The following is a 23,084-nucleotide window of genomic DNA, read 5'->3' as shown; positions in this document are numbered from 1 at the left end:
TGGGAGAGCGGTGCAGCGGCCCAGGGGCCTGGGACCCACTCGTCTCAGATGTGTCAGGCCCCTCGGACCTGCCAAGGTCCACACCGCACGTGAGTCATGAGCAGACCATGCTGAACCCAGAGCCCCGGCCCGCCCTCCGCACCCGAGCTGTCAGGTCGGGTAGTGGGGCACAGCCAGGCACTCTGCGGCTGCCCCTGCTGAGGGTACCCCCTCTAGCTTCACAGTGACCTCCGACCTCCAGACCACAGACAACTGCTACTCAGCACTGCCAGCCCCGAGCGCCTCTCCCTCTACCAAACCTGCTCTTCTCCCACTGTCCCCCTCCAGAAATGGCCCTGCTCTCCACCCTCCTGCTCTGGCCAGAGCCAAGGGACCATTCTGGACCTTCCCTGGGCCGCCACACTCAATCCACCATCAAAGCCTGTCCAGTACAGAGCAGCACAGCGAGGGGGTCAGCCACTTACTAGGGTGTGAATCTGGGCGATTAACCTCTCGGAGCCTGTTTTCTCATCTGTAAAATGTGGATCCCTCTACTTCCCACCTCATAAGATTCTTATGATCAGTTAATACAGGTGAACTTCTCAGAACCGCACCTGGCACAGAAAGTGGTCCCCACGAGGCTGTTACTCACCACAGCGCCTCCTGAACAGTCCACGTTGCCCTCTACTTCTCTCATCCATGTCCCTGAGTCCCCTGCCTTGGGTGATGCCCTCATCAGTCACCCCTCACCACCACCCCCAGCCCACCACTCTCACTGCAGCCAGAGTGAGTGTCTGAACCCCAGGAATCCCTGGGCCCCTGCTGCCCCCAGCTCTGGGCTTGCCTTAGCAACCCCCTGAGGCCTGTCCCAACGGGACTGCAGCTCCCTTCACAACCCCCAGGAGGCAGCAGGTATCCCAGGCTCCTGCGCCCATGCCCAGAAGTCCGTTCCCCAAAGGCTGACTCCTCCCCTCCAGAGTTCTCCTAGGGCACCACTGCCTCCAGGAAGTGTCTATAGATTTTCACAAGATGCACCTGCTCCGAGCTCCGGGGGCACATGCCTCGAGCCCCCAACACTTTCCTTCATTTGCTCACTTCTGCCTCATCACCCCCGAGAGGGCTGAAGCTGCACCCTTGTAACACGCTTTAGGCTCCTCGCTTGGAACCTGCCAGGTCTCAGGAAAGTTTGGAGGAGTGAATGACCCATCTGGGCAGCAGGCCACAGGGCCATTTCTGACAAAGGTGTGTGCTTCCTACCTGGGGTACAAAGGACCAGAAGGGGCAGGCAGCCACACAGCACTTCTCATACATTCCACAGGGGCTGGGGTGAGACGATTTAGAGGAGGGTGTAGACTATATCTGCATACATTCACACTTAATCCCATGGTAAGAAAAAAGACTGCTGTCTGTTATTAAGTCCATTTAATACCTGGGAAAACTGAGGCCCAGAGAAGTGAAGTTGCCCAAAGCCACAAAGGTGGGTAACAGGATGAGAATCTAAGTCTCCTTAATGTTTCTTCTGCTTGATAATAATCACAGCTATCATTTATTAAATACGTCCTAAGGGCCAGGCATTTTGCTTATGTGACATTATAAAGTGGTTACAATATTCTTAATGTCAGGTTGAAACGAGGAAACCAAGGTTCAGAGCAGGTGGGTGGTGAGCCCCAAATCACCCAGCTGTGGAGGAGAGGTTCAGATGCTTCCCCTTCTACCAGGGCCCTGAACCCCCATTCTCCTTCACCCCTGGGGCTCCCTTTTCCTGAAGCTGACAATCAGCCATGTCAATAGAAGGCTAAACAGAAACACCGGTCCCTGACACAGCCTTGGGGGGAGGAGGGGCGCCGTCACCCCCACCAGCCAGCTCCTCCTGGAGATTCCATCAGGGAAATAAGAGGTCGGGGATCAGAGACACAACGCTCCCCATTCAGGTGAGCCGGGCCGCCCTGGGCCCGCAGCTGCCGCTGCTGCAGGGAGATTTATGACCTGCTCTAAATGTCACCTTTTCAACTCCCCGCGCTGGCTCCACCACCTTTGGACTCAGCACGGGCTGGACTGCTAGCCAAGCGTGGCCGGGGAGACGTGCCGTCGCTCACCGCCACACACGAACACTCCCGGGAAAGGGCCCGGCCAGCCAGAAGGGGAGGGCGCCGTGGGTGCCGGGCACCCCCTACCTGCAGCCTGCGATGAGCTCATCCATCAGCTGAGCCACCAGGGAGTCCACGTCCTCGTCGGAGCACTGAGCCTTCAGGGCCAAGTGGACTTGCTCCAGGCCGGCTTCCTGTGGAATGGGCGGGCAGGGTCAGGAAGGTCACCGTGGGGCGGACCCTCAATCCCCAGGTCCTGTCACCACAGCCCAGCCCCTGAACCAAAAAGGCAAGAACAGTGAGAGCCAAGAAGGCAGAGTACGGACCCCACAAGCCAGCGGCTGTCGTGGCTCAAGAACTTTGCAGGGTTCCCCACAACAAACATCCAATTCCCAGACTGGGGACTCCCACCACGCTTGTGTATCTCGCTCTCCACGGCCCCGTCAAGCCAGGTCTCACAGGTAAGCGACCTCGGAGCCAGCTCCAGGTCCCACCTGCACCCTCTCTCGTTTTCAAACCTTACCACCCAAGCAGGCTTGGATCCCATGCTCCTTCCTTCGGGAGCGCTCAGACAGCCTGCCCCGGCGGGCCTTCCCTCCCCAAACTCCTACTCGTGCCCCCATCGCAACTGGTCTCCTCCAGGGGGCGCTCCAGCCCCAGGTCTCAGGCCTGAACTGGGAGACAGATCTCCCAACAGGTCACGCTCAGGCCAAGGACTTGCCCCTCCATCCCCACCCCCTTGCCCACCTCTTCTGCCTTCCTGAGCCTGCGTTCCACCCTGGGCCCACCACGCTGCAGACAGACAGGCCCTGGAAGGACAGCCAGCCCCTGTCTGCCAGGCATGGCCTGGGAGAGAACAGATGGCCAAGAAGATGCTGGACTTGCACAAAATCGACTCCGAGTTCTCCCAAACCTGGGCGTGGACTGGTCCCTCCCTCCCAGAGAATTGCGGGTCTCAGGGAAAGTGTGGGTCATCGTGGTCCCCATCTGGGGCTGACAACCCCTCCCAGCCATTCTAAAATCCCCGTTCCCCCCTTCCCTTCTCACCATGCTCACCTCCTTCACCTGTCCAAACCTCTCAACGCCCTGCCCTCTACCCTGCTGCCCTTGTGGGCCCCCAAAGCATGCACACCTGCCTCCCCCCGTTCTCACGGGCCACACGCCTCGTGGGTGAGCCTCCACCCCGTGCACACACAGAAATGGCCAGGGGCCACCACCAGGGTCTTCCACCCTTGGCCTCTCCCCTCTGCCCACTTTGACTCTCCTCTGCTCTCTGGCCAAACACCAGGCCTGCAAATCCCAGCATCCACCAGTAACCCCCAGCCACATCCAGGACAGGACACATCCCTGACCTCACAGCCCTGCTCTTCTCCTGAGCTCCCAGCCACTGGAGGCCCTCCTCACAGCCTCTGCTCCCCAGTCCAACAGACCACCAAGTCCTTGCAGCTCAACTCCTTCTGTTTTCTCCCTGAGGTCAGCTCCCTCCCAGAGCCACTCCCCTGGACCCCAGCAAGGGCATCCTAACCGGCCCCCAACTCCCCTCACTGGATGCGGCCCCTCGCCGCCCTGAGTTGCTTTCCTGATGCTAACTGGCCTCCTCTCTCCTCTGAGCCCCCCTCCCTAGGACTCCTGGAGCAACGTCTGAACTGAAATTCCAGCCTCTGTAGGAGAGGGGTGGATGAACCTGCCTACTCCTTTACTAAGCTGACCCCTGGAGTCAGGGGCAGCATCCTGTTCACATCCACCCTCTAGTTAGATGTTTCCAGCACAACCCTTGCTGTGCTAAGAGTCAAAGGCATTCGATGAGTGAATGAATGGGTGGATGGATGGCTGCAGGCTCTGTCCTCTGCTCCCAGCTCGGTCTCTCTCAGCTGTTTCTCTGTGCTGTCTCCTACCTCAGACTAGGGATGATCCCCCCAGAGCTGTGCTCCCTCCCTCTCCTCTCTTCCCAGTGTGCAGGGCAGGACTGCAAGCCTGGCCTGGTCAGCACACAGGGACCACAGGCATCGTGAGGTCTGCAGGCTTAGCCCCTGTGGAGGCAGGACTGAAGACACCCATGGGGCAGGAGAGGTGCATGCATGGGGTCTGTGGGTGGTGGCAGCTTCCACTCACCAGCTGGTCGGCAATCCTGAGAAGCTGGTTCTGAGCCTCAACTCTGTGGCGGATGTCCTCCCAGTAAGACGACAGCACCACCACGGGCTTCACGTTGCCCCAGGGTAAGTAGTAGTAGTGGCATCCTGGAAGGACGCAAGGGCCTGGCTCTGAGCCGGGCAGAGGCGTGGGGGGCCGAGGCAGGCGGCGGATGCAAACACCTGCCCCCCAGCTAAGACACCTGTGGCACGACCTGTATTCCCCAGTGCCTGGACAAGGTGCCAAGAGTTCCCTTCACATGCTGAACAGACAGCTGCTGCTCTCAGTTGGACTCCTTAGCACATCAAAACCAAGGCGCTGTCAGAAGGACCCTGGGAATCCCACGCTCTCCAAAATCTCTACGCCAAGCCCCACACCCACCATGGAATGAGTGGTCACCAAAGGTCAAGATCAAGGCCGACCACTGCTGGTGTCAGGAGCCTAGTCTATGGATCCCGGCAGGAGGGATGCACCTGGAGATGGGCACGGGGAGGCAGAACAGCAGGGAGCGGACTAGGGGTCCCCCGAACCCGTGTGCCTTTGGGCGAGCCTCCAGAAGCTTTCCGCAGGGGATGGGATTTAGGGCTCGGCCCCTACTCTGAGGCCTGGGTCCCCCGCCAGGCACGCAGCCTCCGGCCTCACCATCAAAGACCGCCCGGCTGTACTGGGTGGTGGAGGCCAGCGGCAGGCAGGTGGTGTCGAACTTGTTGCCATAGTTCCCAATGCTGACCTCGAACTGGACGGCGTCATCGACATCCTGCAGCATGGTGGCCGAGTAGAAGGCGGCAAAGAGCGAGTACTTGCGCCTCCGGAGGTACTTCTGGGGGCAGAGAGGGCAGCCTCGGGGTCACGGGGGAAGGGACAGGGACACCAGTGCGGGGCGGGGAGGGGGTCACGTGGCTGGGAGGCCCTGGCTGAGCCTGGCACCCAATAAACCCTGGCTGGACGGGCGGGTGGCGAGTGCTCCGGCTCTGCACCAGAGCCCAGATTTGGTCAGTAACTGAGCAAACTCATTCCAGGCCTGTGTGTTTGGCCGTGTTCCTCTACTAAGGTCCGCGCCTCCGAGGTCATGGAGCTCCTTAATCCAAACCAGCAGCAGAGGCACCACAACCCCGGGGAGCCTGGCCTCCTGCCTCTGCCTTTCCAGAAGGGGCCGAAGGCCATAACGCACCATGTGCCCACCCAGAACACCCACTCCGCACCACTCAGGCTCTCCACCACGCCGGCCAGCCCTGCAGCATCACAGGCTGCCTCACACATGGGATGAATGAGCCCCATTGTCCCCGCTGGGCATCAGGCACCAGGCTGAGGACATGGCCAGCACCCAACCACACATCCCGGCTTGAACCAAGATGACTTTACAATCCCCTCTGTGGAAGGCAGAGGGGAGAGGGGTTACATGACTGGTTTATTAGGTCAAGCACACAGTGACAATGGCTAACACTTATCGAGCACCTACTGCGTGCTGGTAAGAATAAACTTCATTCTCACAACAATCTTTTAAGATGGCTATAATTATTACTCCCACTTGGTAAGTGGACAAGCCAGAAGTCAAACCAGCACCACTGACTACAGGGTGAGAGGGTATAATCCCTCATGAGGACTCCACATAGCTGCCTCCTAGAAATAAGGCCCAGTTCCACCACTTGCTGCTTTGTTACATTTGAGCCTCAGTGTTCTCATCTGTAAAATGGGGATACTCAGAGCAGCCACCTGGCAGGTGCTGGGAGGACTCAGTGACATCAGCAGTATCATCAGCATAGTGTCTGACAAACAGTCAGAGATTCATAAGTGTTAGCTATTTTAAAATAGCCTCTCATCCTGCATCAAGCTCTAGACTTTAAAATACTTCTATTTATCTTCTTTGGGCTCAGACGATAAAGAATCTGTCTGGAATGCAGGAGACTCGGGTTCGATCCCTGGGTCGGGAAGATCCCCTGGAGGAGGGCATGGCTACCCACTCCAGTACTCTTGGCTGGAGAATCCCATAGACAGAGGATCCTGGCAAGCTACAGTCCATGGGGTTGAAAAGAGTCGGACACGACTGAGCAACTAACACTTTCATTTCAGGAATACTTTCCACTTTTTATCTTCTTTGAGCTTCTGAACATTCCTCAGGAAGGCAGACCAGGTGCTGGGTTACTCTGAGGCCCAGAGGTGAGAAGGCATGTGAGTATGGGTGGAGCTGAGCCCTCCTCCACCAGCCCCACTTGGCCACCGCCCTTCTGGCCCCTCCCAGGGCCACGCCCCTCACCTCTACCCGAAGGATGTCATCGGCAGAGAGAGCCTCCACTTTCTGTTCACTGCGCTCCACCAGCTTGGTCTCCAGGGAGAGCAGGAGCCGGCCTCGGTAGGCCACGCCTTCTCCCTGAGAGGGGAGGAAGGGTCACCAGGAGCAGGGGCAGTGGAGGGGAGAAGGGGAAGGGAAGGAACCTCATCTGGCCCAGAGGTCACCCATCTCCCAGGAAACCAGCAGGGCCCTGAGCCACACCCCGTCACTCTGCAGATGAGGAAACGGTGGCCCAGAGGGTTCAAGGGCCATGCCACCCTGATGGTCAGCACCAGGGTCCAACCTCGCGAGGGGAGAATGAAACTTGAGACAGACAGAAGCTGGGCCCCTTGGGGGCCAGGAAAATTAGCAGGGTTGGGGGTGGGGGGTTGGGAGGAGATGTCAGGCTTGCCCTGAAGGAGAGGCAAAGAGAAGAGAGTGGGAGGGAAGAAGGGGCCAGGAGGGGTCTGGGAGGAAGAAGGGGTCTCTGAGTGGGTAGCTGCCTGGCCCTGGGCCCGCTCAAGCACCGCCAGGCCCTTGGAGTCCAGGCTGTCCTCAGATACTGCCCAGGCAGGCCCCAGGATCTGGGTTCCTGTCTGGCTCACCTTGCCCGTGTTGAGCTCTGCATAGGGATCCGGGAAGCCAGTGAACTCCCTGGGGCTGCCATAGAGGTTGATGTAGCAGGGCCCGAAGGTGGGGAGGAAGCCTAGGTGGTCATCCACTGGGAGACACAGACACAGGTGCAGATCAGAGGGGCTGGCCCAGCCGAGATGTCTAGCGCTCAGCCCTGCTACCTTCAGGCCAAGCCCATCCCCGGTCTCAGCACCCCGCACGTGCACAGGATGCGGCCCCCAGAAACGTATAAAGGACAGTGAACCCCATGAGAGCTACTGCTGTCTCCCCTGCGGGACTTTAATCCTCACCGTGTCGAGACATGGAGATTTGTATTGTTATTATTAGTCTCGTTGTATAGATGAGGAAGCTGAGGCCAAGAGATGAAAAGGAGCACACGACTGCAAAGAGGCATGACCCCAGCGGTCTCACCTACAAGCCCATGCACTCAGCCAGCATGCAAAGCTGGGCTCGGGCTCACTGCCCTGCCCCTCCCAGCCCACGCTCATCCCCTCCTCACCCTGCCCTTCCATCTGTGTCTCAGGCCATCCAGCCTATGGGGAGGCACAAAGAAGGCCCAAGAGCCTGGTCACCAGAGACATCATCTCCTGGATGCCAGGGAGGGGGCCCAACTCGATGTCACCCCACACACAGGGCAGCCCCAGGCACATGTCTCCTCCACCCCTGTATCCTTATGAAGTTGAGACAGACCATTTAATAGCCTTGACTCATCCTGGCATCTCCTCCTCTTCCCCACTTTGTGCAAAGAAGGATCTTTCAGTGGAGCAAGTTGGAGGAGAGTTTGAGAATTACACTAATGATGAGACAAAATCTTTCCTCCACATCATTTCCATCCTTTTTTTTTTTGACAGCCCTCTTTTGTTAATGTCATGACTTTCTAGCTGACAGCCAAGTTTCCTAGGACGGGACTTCAATGGCCAAACTCTGAGAATCCTGAAAAGCCAGGGTGCCCCATCATCGGAAGGAGGAAGAGGCCGTTTCCAGAATGGCAAAGGTGGGAGGTGGACCCAGAAGCAGGTACTATCTGAGATGACTCTGAGTGCTCAGACCCTGGGGGGCGGGTTCCAGGGACCCTGGGCTTGAGCCCGTCCCTGAGCAGCAAGATTTTCCCAACTAGACGCAGGAGCATGCCTGTTCCAGAGCCCTGCACCCAGCATCCCTCCTCCTCCAGTCCCCAGCACACACTCTGGCTTTGGGGATGCGGGTGAAAGATCGGATGGAGCTGTTGTAAGCATGACTAATTATTTATACTAATCATCCTGACTGTAATTTACCTTGCACATTTCAACTTCAAGAGTTTTCAGCTCACCCCGGCCTCCTCCCGGTCCCTGAGAGGACTCACACTTCCCCTTCCTCATCATGGACCCCCTGCCTGCTCCACCCCCCACCCTGCTAGAGAGAATGAACTCATTTGAGTTCCAGGGCCCCGGCACATTGGGCAAGGGGGTTAGAGAGTGGGAGGGAATTGCCTTTGAAGCGTTCCCAGCAATTTACATATTCCACCGTGGTTGAGAGGTAACAGCCAAAGTTAAGCTTGGGGATTGTGGTGGGGAGTCTCCAGCCCACCACAGGCAAATGGAACACTTCCCCACAACCAGCGCCCTTGCCCCTCCAGTAAAAACCTCAAGGCCCAACTCCCTCGTCATCCCAGAGGTGAGAGCACGTACGTTCTGTGGCTGGAGGAGGCTTGACCACACCTGCAGGCTCCTCTGAAGCGTAAAGAAATGGAAGAGGGTTAGGATGGGCATGGCTGGGTGAGGACCAATTAGGTGAGTGATTGGAAGGGGGTTAGGATGGGCATGGCTGGGTGAGGACCAATTAGGTGAGTGATTGGAAGGGGGTTAGGATGGGCATGGCTGGGTGAGGACCAATTAGGTGAGTGATTGGAAGAGGGTTAGGATGGGCATGGCTGGGTGAGGACCAATTAGGTGAGTGATTGGAAGAGGGTTAGGATGGGCATGGCTGGGTGAGGACCATTGGGTGAGTGATTGGAAGAGGGTTAGGATGGGCATGGCTGGGTGAGGACCAATTGGGTGAGTGATTGGAAGAGGGTTAGGATGGGCATGGCTGGGTGAGGACCAGTAGGTGAGCGATTGGAAGAGGGGTTAGGATGGGCATGGCTGGGTGAGGACCAATTAGGTGAGTGATTGGAAGGGGGTTAGGATGGGCATGGCTGGGTGAGGACCAATTAGGTGAGTGATTGGAAGGGGTTAGGATGGGCATGGCTGGGTGAGGACCAATTAGGTGAGTGATTGGAAGGGGGTTAGGATGGGCATGGCTGGGTGAGGACCATTAGGTGAGTGATTGGAAGGGGTTAGGATGGGCATGGCTGGGTGAGGACCAATTAGGTGAGCGATTGGAAGAGGGGTTAGGATGGGCATGGCTGGGTGAGGACCAATTAGGTGAGTGATTGGAAGAGGGTTAGGATGGGCATGGCTGGGTGAGGACCAATTAGGTGAGCGATTGGAAGAGGGGTTAGGATGGGCATGGCTGGGTGAGGACCAATTAGGTGAGCGATTGGAAGAGGGTTAGGATGGGCATGGCTGGGTGAGGACCAATTAGGTGAGTGATTGGAAAGGGGTTAGGATGGGCATGGCTGGGTGAGGACCAATTAGGTGAGTGATTGGAAGGGGTTAGGATGGGCATGGCTGGGTGAGGACCAATTAGGTGAGTGATTGGAAGGGGTTAGGATGGGCATGGCTGGGTGGAGGACCAATTAGGTGAGTGATTGGAAGGGGTTAGGATGGGCATGGCTGGGTGAGGACCAATTAGGTGAGTGATTGGAAGGGGTTAGGATGGGCATGGCTGGGTGGAGGACCAATTAGGTGAGTGATTGGAAGAGGGTTAGGATGGGCATGGCTGGGTGAGGACCAATTGGGTGAGTGATTGGAAGAGGGTTAGGATGGGCATGGCTGGGTGAGGACCAATTAGGTGAGTGATTGGAAGGGGTTAGGATGGGCATGGCTGGGTGAGGACCAATTAGGTGAGTGATTGGAAGGGGTTAGGATGGGCATGGCTGGGTGAGGACCAATTAGGTGAGTGATTGGAAGGGGTTAGGATGGGCATGGCTGGGTGGAGGACCAATTAGGTGAGTGATTGGAAGAGGGTTAGGATGGGCATGGCTGGGTGAGGACCAATTAGGTGAGTGATTGGAAGGGGGTTAGGATGGGCATGGCTGGGTGAGGACCAATTAGGTGAGTGATTGGAAGGGGGTTAGGATGGGCATGGCTGGGTGGAGGACCAATTAGGTGAGTGATTGGAAGAGGGTTAGGATGGGCATGGCTGGGTGAGGACCAATTAGGTGAGTGATTGGAAGAGGGTTAGGATGGGCATGGCTGGGTGAGGACCAATTAGGTGAGTGATTGGAAGAGGGTTAGGATGGGCATGGCTGGGTGAGGACCAATTAGGTGAGTGATTGGAAGAGGGTTAGGATGGGCATGGCTGGGTGAGGACCAATTAGGTGAGTGATTGGAAGGGGGTTAGGATGGGCATGGCTGGGTGAGGACCAATTAGGTGAGTGATTGGAAGGGGGTTAGGATGGGCATGGCTGGGTGAGGACCAATTGGGTGAGTGATTGGAAGGGGTTAGGATGGGCATGGCTGGGTGGAGGACCAATTAGGTGAGTGATTGGAAGAGGGTTAGGATGGGCATGGCTGGGTGAGGACCATTAGGTGAGTGATTGGAAGAGGGTTAGGATGGGCATGGCTGGGTGAGGACCAATTAGGTGAGTGATTGGAAGAGGGTTAGGATGGGCATGGCTGGGTGAGGACCAATTGGGTGAGTGATTGGAAGAGGGTTAGGATGGGCATGGCTGGGTGAGGACCAATTGGGTGAGTGATTGGAAGGGGTTAGGATGGGCATGGCTGGGTGGAGGACCAATTAGGTGAGTGATTGGAAGAGGGTTAGGATGGGCATGGCTGGGTGAGGACCAATTAGGTGAGTGATTGGAAGAGGGTTAGGATGGGCATGGCTGGGTGAGGACCAATTAGGTGAGTGATTGGAAGAGGGTTAGGATGGGCATGGCTGGGTGAGGACCAATTAGGTGAGTGATTGGAAGAGGGTTAGGATGGGCATGGCTGGGTGAGGACCAATTAGGTGAGTGATTGGAAGAGGGTTAGGATGGGCATGGCTGGGTGAGGACCAATTAGGTGAGTGATTGGAAGAGGGTTAGGATGGGCATGGCTGGGTGAGGACCAATTAGGTGAGTGATTGGAAGAGGGTTAGGATGGGCATGGCTGGGTGAGGACCAATTAGGTGAGTGATTGGAAGAGGGTTAGGATGGGCATGGCTGGGTGAGGACCAATTAGGTGAGTGATTGGAAGAGGGTTAGGATGGGCATGGCTGGGTGAGGACCAATTAGGTGAGTGAGGCACTGTGGATGGGCAGCTGGCAGACAGAAGGAAAACAGCTCCTGGACGGGAAACAGATGTGGGCCGAGACCCCAAGGCCAGCCCAGCTGTGAATTTATCACACACTGAGTCATCAGTGCACCCCCCTCAGCGAGACACAGTCCCAGGGCCCCGGCGTGCACGCCACCATCTGCCTGCAAGGCTGTATGTTGTTTGTCCATTGAAAACTTGACTCAATACATTCAAGGAATAACACAGAAAAAAAAAAAAATATATATATATATATATGCTTTGGCATATTATAGCCAGATAAGAGGGGGAAACAAAGTTCAGATGCAAAGAAAGGGTGAGGGAACCGTGAAAGGGCCAGAGCTAGGCACACACAGCTCTCCACCCCACAGGCAGGTTGACTGCATGGAGTGGAGGCATTTCAAGGCACAAGATCTCCACCTAGTGGTCATTTGTAGAATTACCACTAAGGGCACCATGTTGCATTTTCACAACAGCAGGCACTGGGCACAGTTCTGAAACAGGAGGCTTCCAGCGCCTGATGTTTTGAATGAAGCACAGTGCCAGGCACTGTCCATTAGCTGAATGTTCTACTCTTGGTTGTACCCTAAACATGGGTAAGGAGGGTCTAGAAATAAGAGAAGCAAGGAAGGAGATGCTCTGGTAGACTTCCAACTTCACTTCAAGACAAGCACAAGACACCCCCAAAGGAGTATGCAATCCTCAGTCTCCTTCCACTGTCCTCTCTGGTTCTGCCTCTTGCCACACTCTGACCTTCCCTGTCTCCTCCTCCAACCATCCAAGTGTGGCCCAGTCTGGGGTCCTGATTGACCTGGGGTTGTGTTTAGTGAAATACCTAATTATTTTCATTCACTGATCACCTTTACCTATTGGTCTCCTTCAAGAAATAATACCTATTGCTATTTCCCTATAGCTCCATTATCAGAATTAAGAGCCAAGAGCTGAGCAGAACATTGTGGCAGGAAGGAAGAATGAGCAGAGACACAGGAAGAAAGGGCATGGAGCAGAGAGAACATGGGCACAAGGTCAGAGCCGACCAAGTGAGCACAGAGGCGGCATGGAGGACGGGGGCGGCCTGCGGCCCTGGGACCCGGCCCCTCAGCTCTCCACAGCCGGCCTCAGCTAGGAATGCCGGCTGGCAGGAGTCAGAGTGCATAAACCATAATTCATGGCCATTTTCATATCCACAGGAATAGGTTTTCATCAGGAGGGGAGCAAGGCCTCTGGTCACAGGAGACTTTCAGCAACCACAGAGGACCGACCCGGGCACAGCTGCACCCCCAGGAGAGCATGACCAGGGCCCGCCGGAAGGAAACAGATTCCACTTTAAGCTCCTTCAAATGATTACAAACAGGCCTGGCCAGTTATCTAGGGCTAATGAGGCCAAGGTCATAGTTCCGACCCCCGTGTGCTCCTCACAGAAGCAAACACAGCTTTCCACCCACAGACCAACTCTGCGTTCTGGCTGCAAACTAGTGCCCAGCCCAGACACAGCTGGCCCCTAGTCCCGCTCATCTGAACAACACATGCCTCTGGTGGCTGGGAGGACCAAGCTAGGGGCTTCCAAGCAGCCTGGCTCCCAACCACACCTTTTTCACTAATTGCCTCATTCATTCATTGGTTTGTTCCACAAACCTAACAGGCACAGAATGAGGCATGGTGAGACAGGGCCCTGCCGACAACTAAGGCCAGCGACTCCTAATTCGGGGGCAGGGTCACAGGTCTCCAGGTGTGAGGATCATGCTTGTGTCTGCAGACAGCTCATAAAGTCAAGGGCAGAGTCATCAGTGAAGCCACCCAAGACAAAGCCTCTATTTAGTCCTCACCACTCTTCTGCCAAAACACAAGTGTTCTGGTGTGTTTTCCCTAAGCCCAAGGAATAGGGGCTGGGGAAGCCCCAGAACACAGATGAACGCTTCCAGTTTTGTGGCCTGAGCAGCCCAGCCCAGCTCCCTCACCTGTGGAAGTACAGGGCAGGCCCTCCCAGCTCAGGACCCCCTTCTCCTGGAGCATCTGAGGCCATTACCTGCGGCCAGCCCAGCCGCTCCCTCTGCCTCTCAGCACATCTCCCACGCCCACGGCTTGGCTGCCTGACTCCAGCCAGCGCCAGGCAGGAGAAGAAACCAAGAACTGCTGGGAAATCCTCATCATCTATGCTCCAAAGACAAAAAGAAACGAACTTTGGATTTCGTAGCCATGGAAAAAACTGCCTGAGTGCTATTTATGTAGCATGATTTTCATATGTACAAAGTTATAAAAGAATTTGTACCATGGAACCTACGTTTCATGGGGCTCATGTGCCTGCTACCTTTCAAAAGGACTGAGGCTTCTCAGGAAAGCACTCCTCATTAAAAAAAAAAAAAAACAAATAAATTTTTTACTAAATGCTTTGGAGCATAGGGTCCAAGGAATACTTAAGTGTGCCAGGCAAACCTGCAGTCAAAAGTGCTTAAGAGGCTAGCGTTAGGTCCTGTCCTAGCTGGAAATAACAACAAAACACGAAAACAAAAATTCCTGGTTGGATTAAATAATCTGGTGAACTGTGAGGCTGGAGAATATAGAGAAAGAATCCATTTTTATAGTTTGGTTTAGTTTGAGCTTTGAGAGTAGTGGGAAAAGCAAGGGCCACACATCACCCAGATATTCTGGAACACCCTAGGGTGGAGAAAAACAAAAAGAGCTCAAAGTTGGAGTGACATTTGGAGGTGGCCTCAGGACAAGTGGGAGAAGCTTGGCAGGGAGGCAGGCAACGGCTAACCTTCCAGGCCTAGAGAGAGCTTGAGAAGAACGGCTCCAGTTTGAGCAATAAGTCTAACTGTTTTATTGCTACAGAGATCAAGCTATTTAACTGTACTTAAAACTGCTTAGCTGGTGACAAGAAGATTCTCATTTATGTCCAAAACAAACTGTGGGAGCCTGTGGGCCATGAACCACAATGGGTTGCCCATGGCTTGAGCGCCATCTAGTGACCAAATAAACATCTTTCTCATGTTCGCATTCAAATACTCATGACGACCCTGGAAAAGGGCAAGGTCAACACCACCCCCAGACATGAAGACTGATGGGGGCACAGGCATCTAAACTCTCCCTCGGGTGGCTGACAGCTGGCAGAGCTGTAGCCTCGTGAAACAGTGGCTGCTGGAAACCAGTCAGAAAGGCACCTTGTGCCTCTGCCAACATTTGCCCTTGGACTCAGAGACAGGGACAGCACGAGCCGGCAAACTGGAGAAGAGATTCCCTCCATGCAGGAGTTCTGATCCATGGGGAGCCTAGGATAGTGTCTCTCCCACCCACCTGCATGACACGCTGCCCTCACTTCCCATCTTTCTAGCTCTGCATCCAACTATCGGACAGCAACTACAGGCGGACCGCATCCTGGGACCAGCAGTTCCCACAGTCAGGACAGGCAGGGGCTGGGGCAGGACAAGCCCTTTAGCAGGGGCTTCTGGGAAGGAGTTTTGGTATACTCCAACAATGACAAGTATCAGTGATGAAATGAGCATGGCAGCTAGATGTTAACGCATCGGGAGGGAAACTGGAAGTTCATTGCAGATTTTTTACTTGTATATATATATATATTTAAATGTTTCAGAGAATCTAGAGGAGACTGGTCAACTTCAGAAGTGTTAGGTGGAATCTGCCAGAAACTGGGCATGCTAACCTGACCTCCAGATAAAGATCTGAGAAGATGGATGGACAGAGACCCACACACCCTGTCTGTGGAAAGACACCACACTGGCCAGATCTTGCAAGAGTGTGTGAGAGTGAATAAAAGGGGAGGGGAAAAACAGAGGGCCAACCAGGATAGGGAAATAGGGAGGAAACAGCGTCTGTAAAATTCAGGAGGGTGTTCACCTTGAACTCTCAAGAAATGATTTGGAATCCTCAGTAGAGTGCAGGAAGACGTAACTTTTGTGGAACAAAACAAAACGAGGGAGAGAACAAAGAGGAAAAGGAAAATATAAAAGGAAAGATGGAGGGAAAGGAAGGCATGACAAGAAACTAAAAATGCAATAGCCAGTCTTAAACCACATGGGAAGCAGTAAAAAGCAGAATTGGTACAGGGGGGAAAAATCAGAATAGGGATGCAGAAAGCCAATAATCATGATACTAAAGAGCAACATTACTTTAGGGTTTATTGTGTTCCAGAATGTGACATTTATAGTCTCACTGGATTTTTGTAAGGACCTTACAAGGTTGGGACTGGTGGGAGGAGACTGGAACAACTCTCTTGGAGCTCCCTGGCTCCAGAACAGCTCTTATCCCACCCCTCTCCATGTCTTCAGCTGCTCAGACAACAATATTAGAGTAGATGAAATCAATCCTCAACTCAGATTTAAGAATTCACTGTGTCTCAGAAAAAATTCAAGAGTCTTGCTCCTAAACCGATCAAAATAATTTTTTAAACTACAAGTAAAAAGAGACATTCCTACAAGCCAGAAAAAAAGAGAAACTATCTATAAAGGAATCAAATCAAACTGCTCTCAGAAAACACATCAAAAGAAGCTCAAAATAGATTAAATACCTAAATGTAAAAAATAAAAGTAAAAAATAGAGATAAATACAACCTTGGGATTTCCTGAAGGCCAAAAGCATGACATATGTGGCAGAAACCATACTTCCATTACTTAAATAAGAAATACTGAAAATAAACACAAGTTAACTAGAAAGTTGGGCTTCCCTGGTGGCTCAGACAGTAAAGAATCCACCTACAATCAGGAGACCTGGGTTCGATCCCTGGGTTGGGAAGATCCCCTGGAGGAGGGCATGGCAACCCACTCCAGTGTTCTTGCCAGGAGAATCCTCATGGACAGAGGACCCTGGTGGGCTACTGTCCATGGGGTCACAAAGAATCAGACATGACTGAGCAACTCAGCACACAATTAGAAAGTTAAAAAGGAAACAACAAAATATGTCTAACGAGAGTTAAAGAGAAGATTTAAAAGATGAGAGAATAAAAAATTAGAAAATATTAGAACTAAAGTGTGCCTGTGCATATTCATTCAGATGTGTCCAGCTCTTTGTGACCCCATGAGCTGTAGCCCGCCAGGCTCCCCTGTCCATGGAATTTTCCCAGCAAGAATACTGGGGTGGGTTGCCATTTCCTATTCCAGAGGATCTTCCTGACCCAGGCATCAAACCCAAGTCTCTTGTGTCTTCTGCATTGGCAGATGGATTCTTTACTATTGCACAGCTGGGAAGCCCATTAGAACTCATATCTAAGTCCAAAAACTTTTCTTTGAAAAGTTCAATACAGGAGGGAGAAAGAAAAACTTCTAACAAGATTAATCAAGAAAAAAGAAAATTCAAACACATATCATTAGAAATAAGAAAGTAGAGAGAATTGTTTAAATCATAAAAGATTGCTCTGCACAACACTATAAAAAAATTGGAAGACCTCAATGTAATAAATATTTTTCTAGGAAAATGTAGATTATCAAAATTAACTGTAGTAAAAGTAACAAACTAAAAATACCAATGATCACAGGAGAAACTGAAAAGGTTTTAGAGCTAGTGCAACAGCCACTCAGAAAGGGCACCCAGCCCACACGGTTTTATGGGTGAATTCTTTCAAACCCTCAAAAGACTATATTCTTATGTTATATAAACTGTTCCAGATGTTAGAAAAGACTTTAAATCTTTCCAATTAATTTTACAGAGCCAGCACAGCCCAGATACCAAAACCTAAGAAATAATAAGCAGACATACCAATTAAAGATAATAGAAAATCAAGAAATAGGACCAAGAACACATTTAGGAATTTAGTAGGGGATAAAAGTGGCATTTCAAAATGTAGGGAAAAGATTATTCAACATACAGTGTTGGTATCACCAAAGAAGAACAATTTTTTAAAAAGTAATGTTAAACCCTTGCCTAATTCACTAAGGAAAAAATTAATATATTTGGCTATGTAAAATTTTTAAATTGAATAGTTAAAACTATTAAATGATAAAATTGACAAAAATTATTCACAACATAGATGACAGGAGAAAGTTAACCTCCATCTACATACAGAACTCTTAAAAAACAATGAGAAAAAGACAAACATACCATCAAAAATATGGACAAAGCATGAATAGGCAATTTACAGCAGAATAAATTTTAAAGTATATAAATATATATAATTTGTAAAAATATATAATTTGCAAATGTAAGATGAATATTAAATATTTTAAATTTTACATTGGTCAACTTTACCAGATACCAATGAAATAAAATTAAGGCAACAATGAAATGCACCCAACAAATTGACAAAGTTCTTTAAAAACATCATTATCTTGCTTTGTGTTGATAAGGATGCAGCAAAATAAGCTTGAGAGATTAGAGTATAAATGAGTCCAGTCGTTATGTAGGGCAATTTTTATATACACTAAAAGCTTTAAAATGTTCAAATCTTTTGATACAGCAATTCCACTTCAAGGCATTTATGCAAAAGAAAAATCAGGAATTACATAAAGATTCAACTACAAAAATACTCAATATCAAGTTAGCTCCTTATAAAATGGAAAAATTAGAAAACACCTAAATATTCAACATTTAGTTAATGTGGTCTATGGCGCGTTCACCATATTGTAGAATACTTAATAGCATGAATAAACGTCTATGTTATATTGCCAAGTGACAAAAAGCAATTGTCAAAACAATTAAAAATTGTTCAAAACACTGTTTATCATATACACACATACACAGAAACAGGCCCCAGAATATTAATATTTACCTCTTGTCTGGGAGGAGAGGCTGATGGATAATTTTGCGAGTAAATTTGTATATTGTTCTTTCAGATTATCTCTTTTAAATTGTACAAATGATCACACACTACTTTCTAACAGACCAATGAAAGCCATTTCAAAATAGGAACTGCTAGCCAACAGTCAGCCAACAGAGAACCCGGTGGATGGTGTGGCCACAGCCCCAAGATCATCTGCAGGAATGGATCCCCTCTAGACCATCTGATGGTGTACCCACCTTCCACAGTGAGGCCAGTCCTAAACACAAGCCCATCTCTTTCACTGGCCAAAGCCCTTCTTCCTGGGAAATGGGCAACGAAGACCTTATAGACTTCCCTTTTCTGCAAACTCTTAAAGCTAGAGGTGTAAGACAGTTGCAGTGGGACAGGGGAGAGCATGGGGACCAGAGGGCAGCACCGAGGGGCACTCACCTTCTATCTCGCCTCCAGAGGCAGAGATCTTCGACATACTCAGGTAGGTGGTGGCCACAATATCGTTGTGGGTGAGGCGGTCCCTAGAGCGAGGGGCAGAAAGGGCCTGAACACGGGTGGGATTCGCAGGCCACAACCCACCCAGGGAGGAAATGGCCGGAGTTATGCATCGTTTGTTAGGGGTCCCAGTCTTCACACCAGGGATGTTATGGAGGCCTAGTAATGTTTGGCGAAAAGAGACTGGAAAGAAAGTGTTACTCAAGACTCCTCTGGGGGGAACCCAGTCCATCAGCATCCCAGCAGCCAAGCTGGAAGTCTGTGGGCACAGCTGCAGGTTGAAAAGGAGGAGGCCTGAGGCAGGAGCAGTACAGGGGAGCAGGAGGCCGCCCAGGGAGCCAGACCCCCAGGCCCAGGGAGAGCAAGGCTCTGAGAGCTAAGACATAGCAGACGAAGGAGAAAAATCAGGTGACCAGAAAGAAACTCTCTCCAAGGAAGCCCACAGTCTTAATTAGCTTAGGGTAGCTAATACATAGCTCTTTTTTTTTTTATCTGATTTTGTATGTGACAAAGCACTTCTAGCTTCCTTGATCACCAAGGATCCTTACAATGGCCTTGGGGAATAGGTACTTTTATTAAATCTCTACTGCACAGATGGAAGGAAACAGACTCGGAGACGCAAAGTCCTCGCCCAAGGTCAGCCCAGGAGGGAGGGGAGGAGCCAGGACAGAAACTGGTATCCTGACTCCTGGCCCAGCACTCTCACCAAGGTCCACACAGCTTCTGGCTCCAAAATGGGACTGGTCCTGCCTCCCCAAGGAAGGCCTCTCCCCTCCTACCCATCATAGGGGACCGTGGGGGAAGCTCCAGGACTGAGCGTTTCTGTGCAGACCCTTCCTCTGCCCCACACCTGCCCCCTTGACAACCATATGTAGTAACAGCTGGGCACCTTTTGCTGGGCACCTCCTGAGAGCCAAGCACAGTGCTGAAACTGTCACGTCATTTAATCCTGAGGCAGGATTCTGAGGCAGGCCCTGCAGTCAGCCCCAGTCTAGAGAAGAAGCCGAGGCAGGCAGGATGACAAAGGTGGGACTTGAGCAAGATATGCCTCATGGGGAAACCAGAGCCGTGCCTGCAGAAGCCTGCTGCTTCCCTGTCAGGCTAGACCGAGAGTTCTCAACCCAGAGATTTTTGACCCCGGGACATTTGGCACCTGGAAACATTTTTGGTATAGAGGGGAGCCATAGAGAGAGGCCATGATTGTAGCCAAACACCCTACAACGCACAGGACAGTCTCTCACTGCAAAGACGTTTCCAGTCCAAAAACACCACAGTGCCAAGACTGGAGGGGCAGGCTCTATCTCCTTCCAGAAGGTTCCCCGTGTGCATCTTCCCTTCTCTTGGAGCCCAGTAGCCCTCTCTTCCTGCTGTGCATCCCTTGACCACAGGCAGCTTCAGGAGATGACATCCACGTGCTTCACGGTGAAAGACCCACCCGAGCATGGTGATGTCATTTTTCTTTTAAATCTGACAGCCATGAGACACCAGGTCTTTGCTGCTCCCTTCCTTCCTCTCTGTATTTCCCGGGGAGGTGGTTAAGCATTAAAGTTTTGTATCAGGGCGGGGGCTACATTAGGAGGAGTGAATTGTCAGCACAGATCTGTATCACTTTTCATGGTGAGTGACAAGAAACGGGGGAGTAAAGAGTCCCTTAAACATTTTACAATGAGATTATCAACACCAGATAATTGACAGTTGACGACACTTCTAAACTGCCTTCATGACCAAACCCTAGAGAAGACCAGTAGCTCTTGGAGCAAAATAGGATTTCTGACCTCTGGGCTCACCTGAATCTGAATGGGAAGAGAGAGGTTTTGAGTCAGGTTTTTTTGAGGAGGAGGGGATAGTTTTGGGGGGTTTTGGTTTTTAATGAAAAGAATTCTTTAAGAACTGAATGAAAGATTAAGTTACAGAGAAAAGGCCATGTGGACCATATCGTATTTCTAGGATTCAGGTAATAGTACAAATTTATCTGAGTTTTCTGGGAAGAAAGCCCTTTTCTGGATAGGAACTTGCAGCAGCAGAATGATTTCTGGCCAAGAGTTGGGTTTTGGGGCTTGGGGTTGCTTTTGGAAAATACAGCAAGTCTGAAAATAGACTCACAATAAAAATGCCACTTCAACCTAAACCAGAGAGGCCACCACCAGATTCCGTAATGTGTTTGGATTGTACAGTATGTCGGTGCCTCACACGGCTCACACGGACTCGGGTGGGACCCATCCACAACACAGGGGTCATGGCGCCCGCATGCATTCACTCACACTGCCGCACAGACCTGTACCCAGGGCACACTCGTGCACGCACACAGCGAGGCGAAGGGACAGCTCTGTGGACGCAGAGCTCGTCGCCCCAAACCGCCTCCCACAGAGCAGATCGGCGGTCGGGGCCCCGGAGGCCTCTCCCTGCTGGCCCTCCTCACACTCCCTTCCTCTCCTCTAATTCTCACAAGCTGTTCTCTCTCAGGCTGGGGACCTGGCGCACACTTTAATGGCTCTGTGGCCTGGGGGTTTTCCCCAGTCTCTCATTATCCTCCTGGCTGGGGGCGACATGGGCCGAAGACCAAAGGACAACACGCTGGGAACCACACAGCCAAGACTCTCTGGGGGCAGAGAAAGGACAGCTCTCTCTTTGGGGGAAGCCTGGTGTAGGGAAGGCCCTGGAGATGGCACATGGGGACCCCTGCAGCCCTCGGTGTGAGACAGGGCACCTCAGTGCATGGCCCGGCGGTTAAGCACAGGCTTGAGTTCGAGCCTGGCCTCAGCTGCTTCCAGCTGTACCCCCAGACAGGGCACTCAATCTATTCAGACATGCTCCCTCGTCTGTAAGGTCGGGCCGTACCCAGAGTCGAGCTGAGCATCAGGTGAGACAGGCGTGTAAAGAGCTCACTGGGCAGAGGGCCTGGAGCACACAGACACTCACAAGAGCTAGATACTAATTTTCCAGGATGGCCCTGTGGCTACTCCCCTGCTCCTGACAGCAGTGCCATCCCCTGCTTGGGCAACCTGGCCCCCTTCTCCAGCCTGGAGATCTCTTCCATCCTACCAGCCCTTGGGGAGTCTCAGTCCACCCTCCTGGAAGCTCTGCTCTTTGCAGCCTCCTTGCCTCTGCTTATGATCCTCTCTTCATTAGGATGCCTTCATCTCGAACTTCCCCAAACCCCACTTCCCCCAGGAAGGCTCCCTGGGCCCTTCTGGCCCCAGGGATCTCTGGTTCTTGGAGCCGTCCCAACCCACTGTGAGTAAGCTTCCTAGCAGCCCACGCCCTCTCCTTCTCCGGCCTCCGTGTGAGGACACCACCTCACCTGAAACAGACTCCCCTGCTGCATGCAGACTGAACGCAAGGAAACCGAAGGACCCAGTGACCCCTGACAACAGCCACCTCTAAAGGTCCCCAGACGCAGGACTCACCAGTCTATGACACGAATCCTCATTTTCTCACACATGGATGGAAACTAAGGAGGGAAGAGAGATATGTGGGGGTGGAGGCCTTCTGAAGAAGTGGAAATCTGGGAGGCAGGCGGGAGCTGGGAAGGCTGGGAGCCCGGCCCTCCTGGGAGTGGGAGGCTGGGAGCCCTGGCTCATGGAGGTGAGGCTCACCATGGCAGGCAGTGTGACGCTCTGGTTCCACTGAGGATTGGCCGTCTTCTCCAGGATCTTGCTGCAGAGCTAGAAGACAATGAGGATAGGTGAATGGAGCTTTGAGGGGACTCTGGGTACCCCTGGGGACCACCACACCGAAGGGCACCCATTGTCAGCCAAGTTGACCACCCTTCGGGCTGGGCAGAAGGCCCTGGGGGCTATGGAACCTGAGGCAGTGGGCTTAGACACCAGGAATCTTTCCAGAGACAAAGCTCAATGGTAGGTCAGACCCACCAGGGCATGGAGGGAGGGACAGATTGTTTGAAAGTCACAAGCCTCTCCCTTATCTCATACCTCTGGCTGGAAGTTCCCTTCCCTTCCCTCCCATTATGGCCATGACCCTAAGTATGGCCACAACCCTGAGTCCAGACCAGCTTTCCCAGGAGTCCTAGCATCTGAGGCAATTCCCTTTGCCCATCAGCGCAGATCATCTGCCCCTTTGGAAGACTGTGCACGCGGGGAGGGGGAGAGGAAAAGGGAGCTGAAGGGCTGGGCAGGGGGCCATACACCAGTATTCTGAGAGGAAGATGAAAATTCAGTTAAGATACAAGCCTCATAGGCCACAGTTTGCCTCCAATCAGCCCTGCTCAAAAGACCGGGCTTTCCACAACAAGAAACCTAGCAGAGGCAAGAACTGGGTCCAAACTAGCAGCTCACAGGTTCTACTCTGCGCAGGAGTCCCCAGGGAGGCACTGATGCTGCCCGGGGCATCCTGTACCCATGCAGGGCAGCGGGCGAAGGCTCTGCCTCAGA

At 52.4% G+C, this 23,084-nt stretch overlaps 1 protein-coding gene across 16 annotated transcripts in view; it reads right to left on the bottom strand.

The window, feature by feature from the left end:
* DYSF (dysferlin) overlaps positions 1 to 23,084 on the bottom strand; it is a 225,314-nt gene that overhangs the window by 120,670 nt on the left and 81,560 nt on the right. For 8 of the 16 annotated variants that reach the window (XM_070379785.1, XM_070379790.1, XM_005891741.3 and 5 more), the window contains 9 exons: positions 22,290 to 22,358; positions 22,101 to 22,144; positions 18,637 to 18,719; positions 8,766 to 8,807; positions 7,071 to 7,186; positions 6,451 to 6,564; positions 4,839 to 5,016; positions 4,179 to 4,303; positions 2,154 to 2,260 (listed from right to left, as the gene is read on the bottom strand). In XM_070379785.1, coding sequence (XP_070235886.1) covers positions 2,154 to 2,260; positions 4,179 to 4,303; positions 4,839 to 5,016; positions 6,451 to 6,564; positions 7,071 to 7,186; positions 8,766 to 8,807; positions 18,637 to 18,719; positions 22,101 to 22,144; positions 22,290 to 22,358 — 878 coding nt within the window. The remainder of the gene's footprint in view (positions 1 to 2,153; positions 2,261 to 4,178; positions 4,304 to 4,838; positions 5,017 to 6,450; positions 6,565 to 7,070; positions 7,187 to 8,765; positions 8,808 to 18,636; positions 18,720 to 22,100; positions 22,145 to 22,289; positions 22,359 to 23,084) is intronic. The other 8 variants (XM_070379787.1, XM_070379794.1, XM_070379792.1 and 5 more) reach the window with 1 other exon arrangement.

Source organism: Bos mutus, chromosome 11 (assembly GCF_027580195.1).
Source record: "Bos mutus isolate GX-2022 chromosome 11, NWIPB_WYAK_1.1, whole genome shotgun sequence".
Taxonomy (NCBI): domain Eukaryota; kingdom Metazoa; phylum Chordata; class Mammalia; order Artiodactyla; family Bovidae; genus Bos; species Bos mutus.
This window is presented reverse-complemented; position numbering and strand designations above follow the sequence as displayed.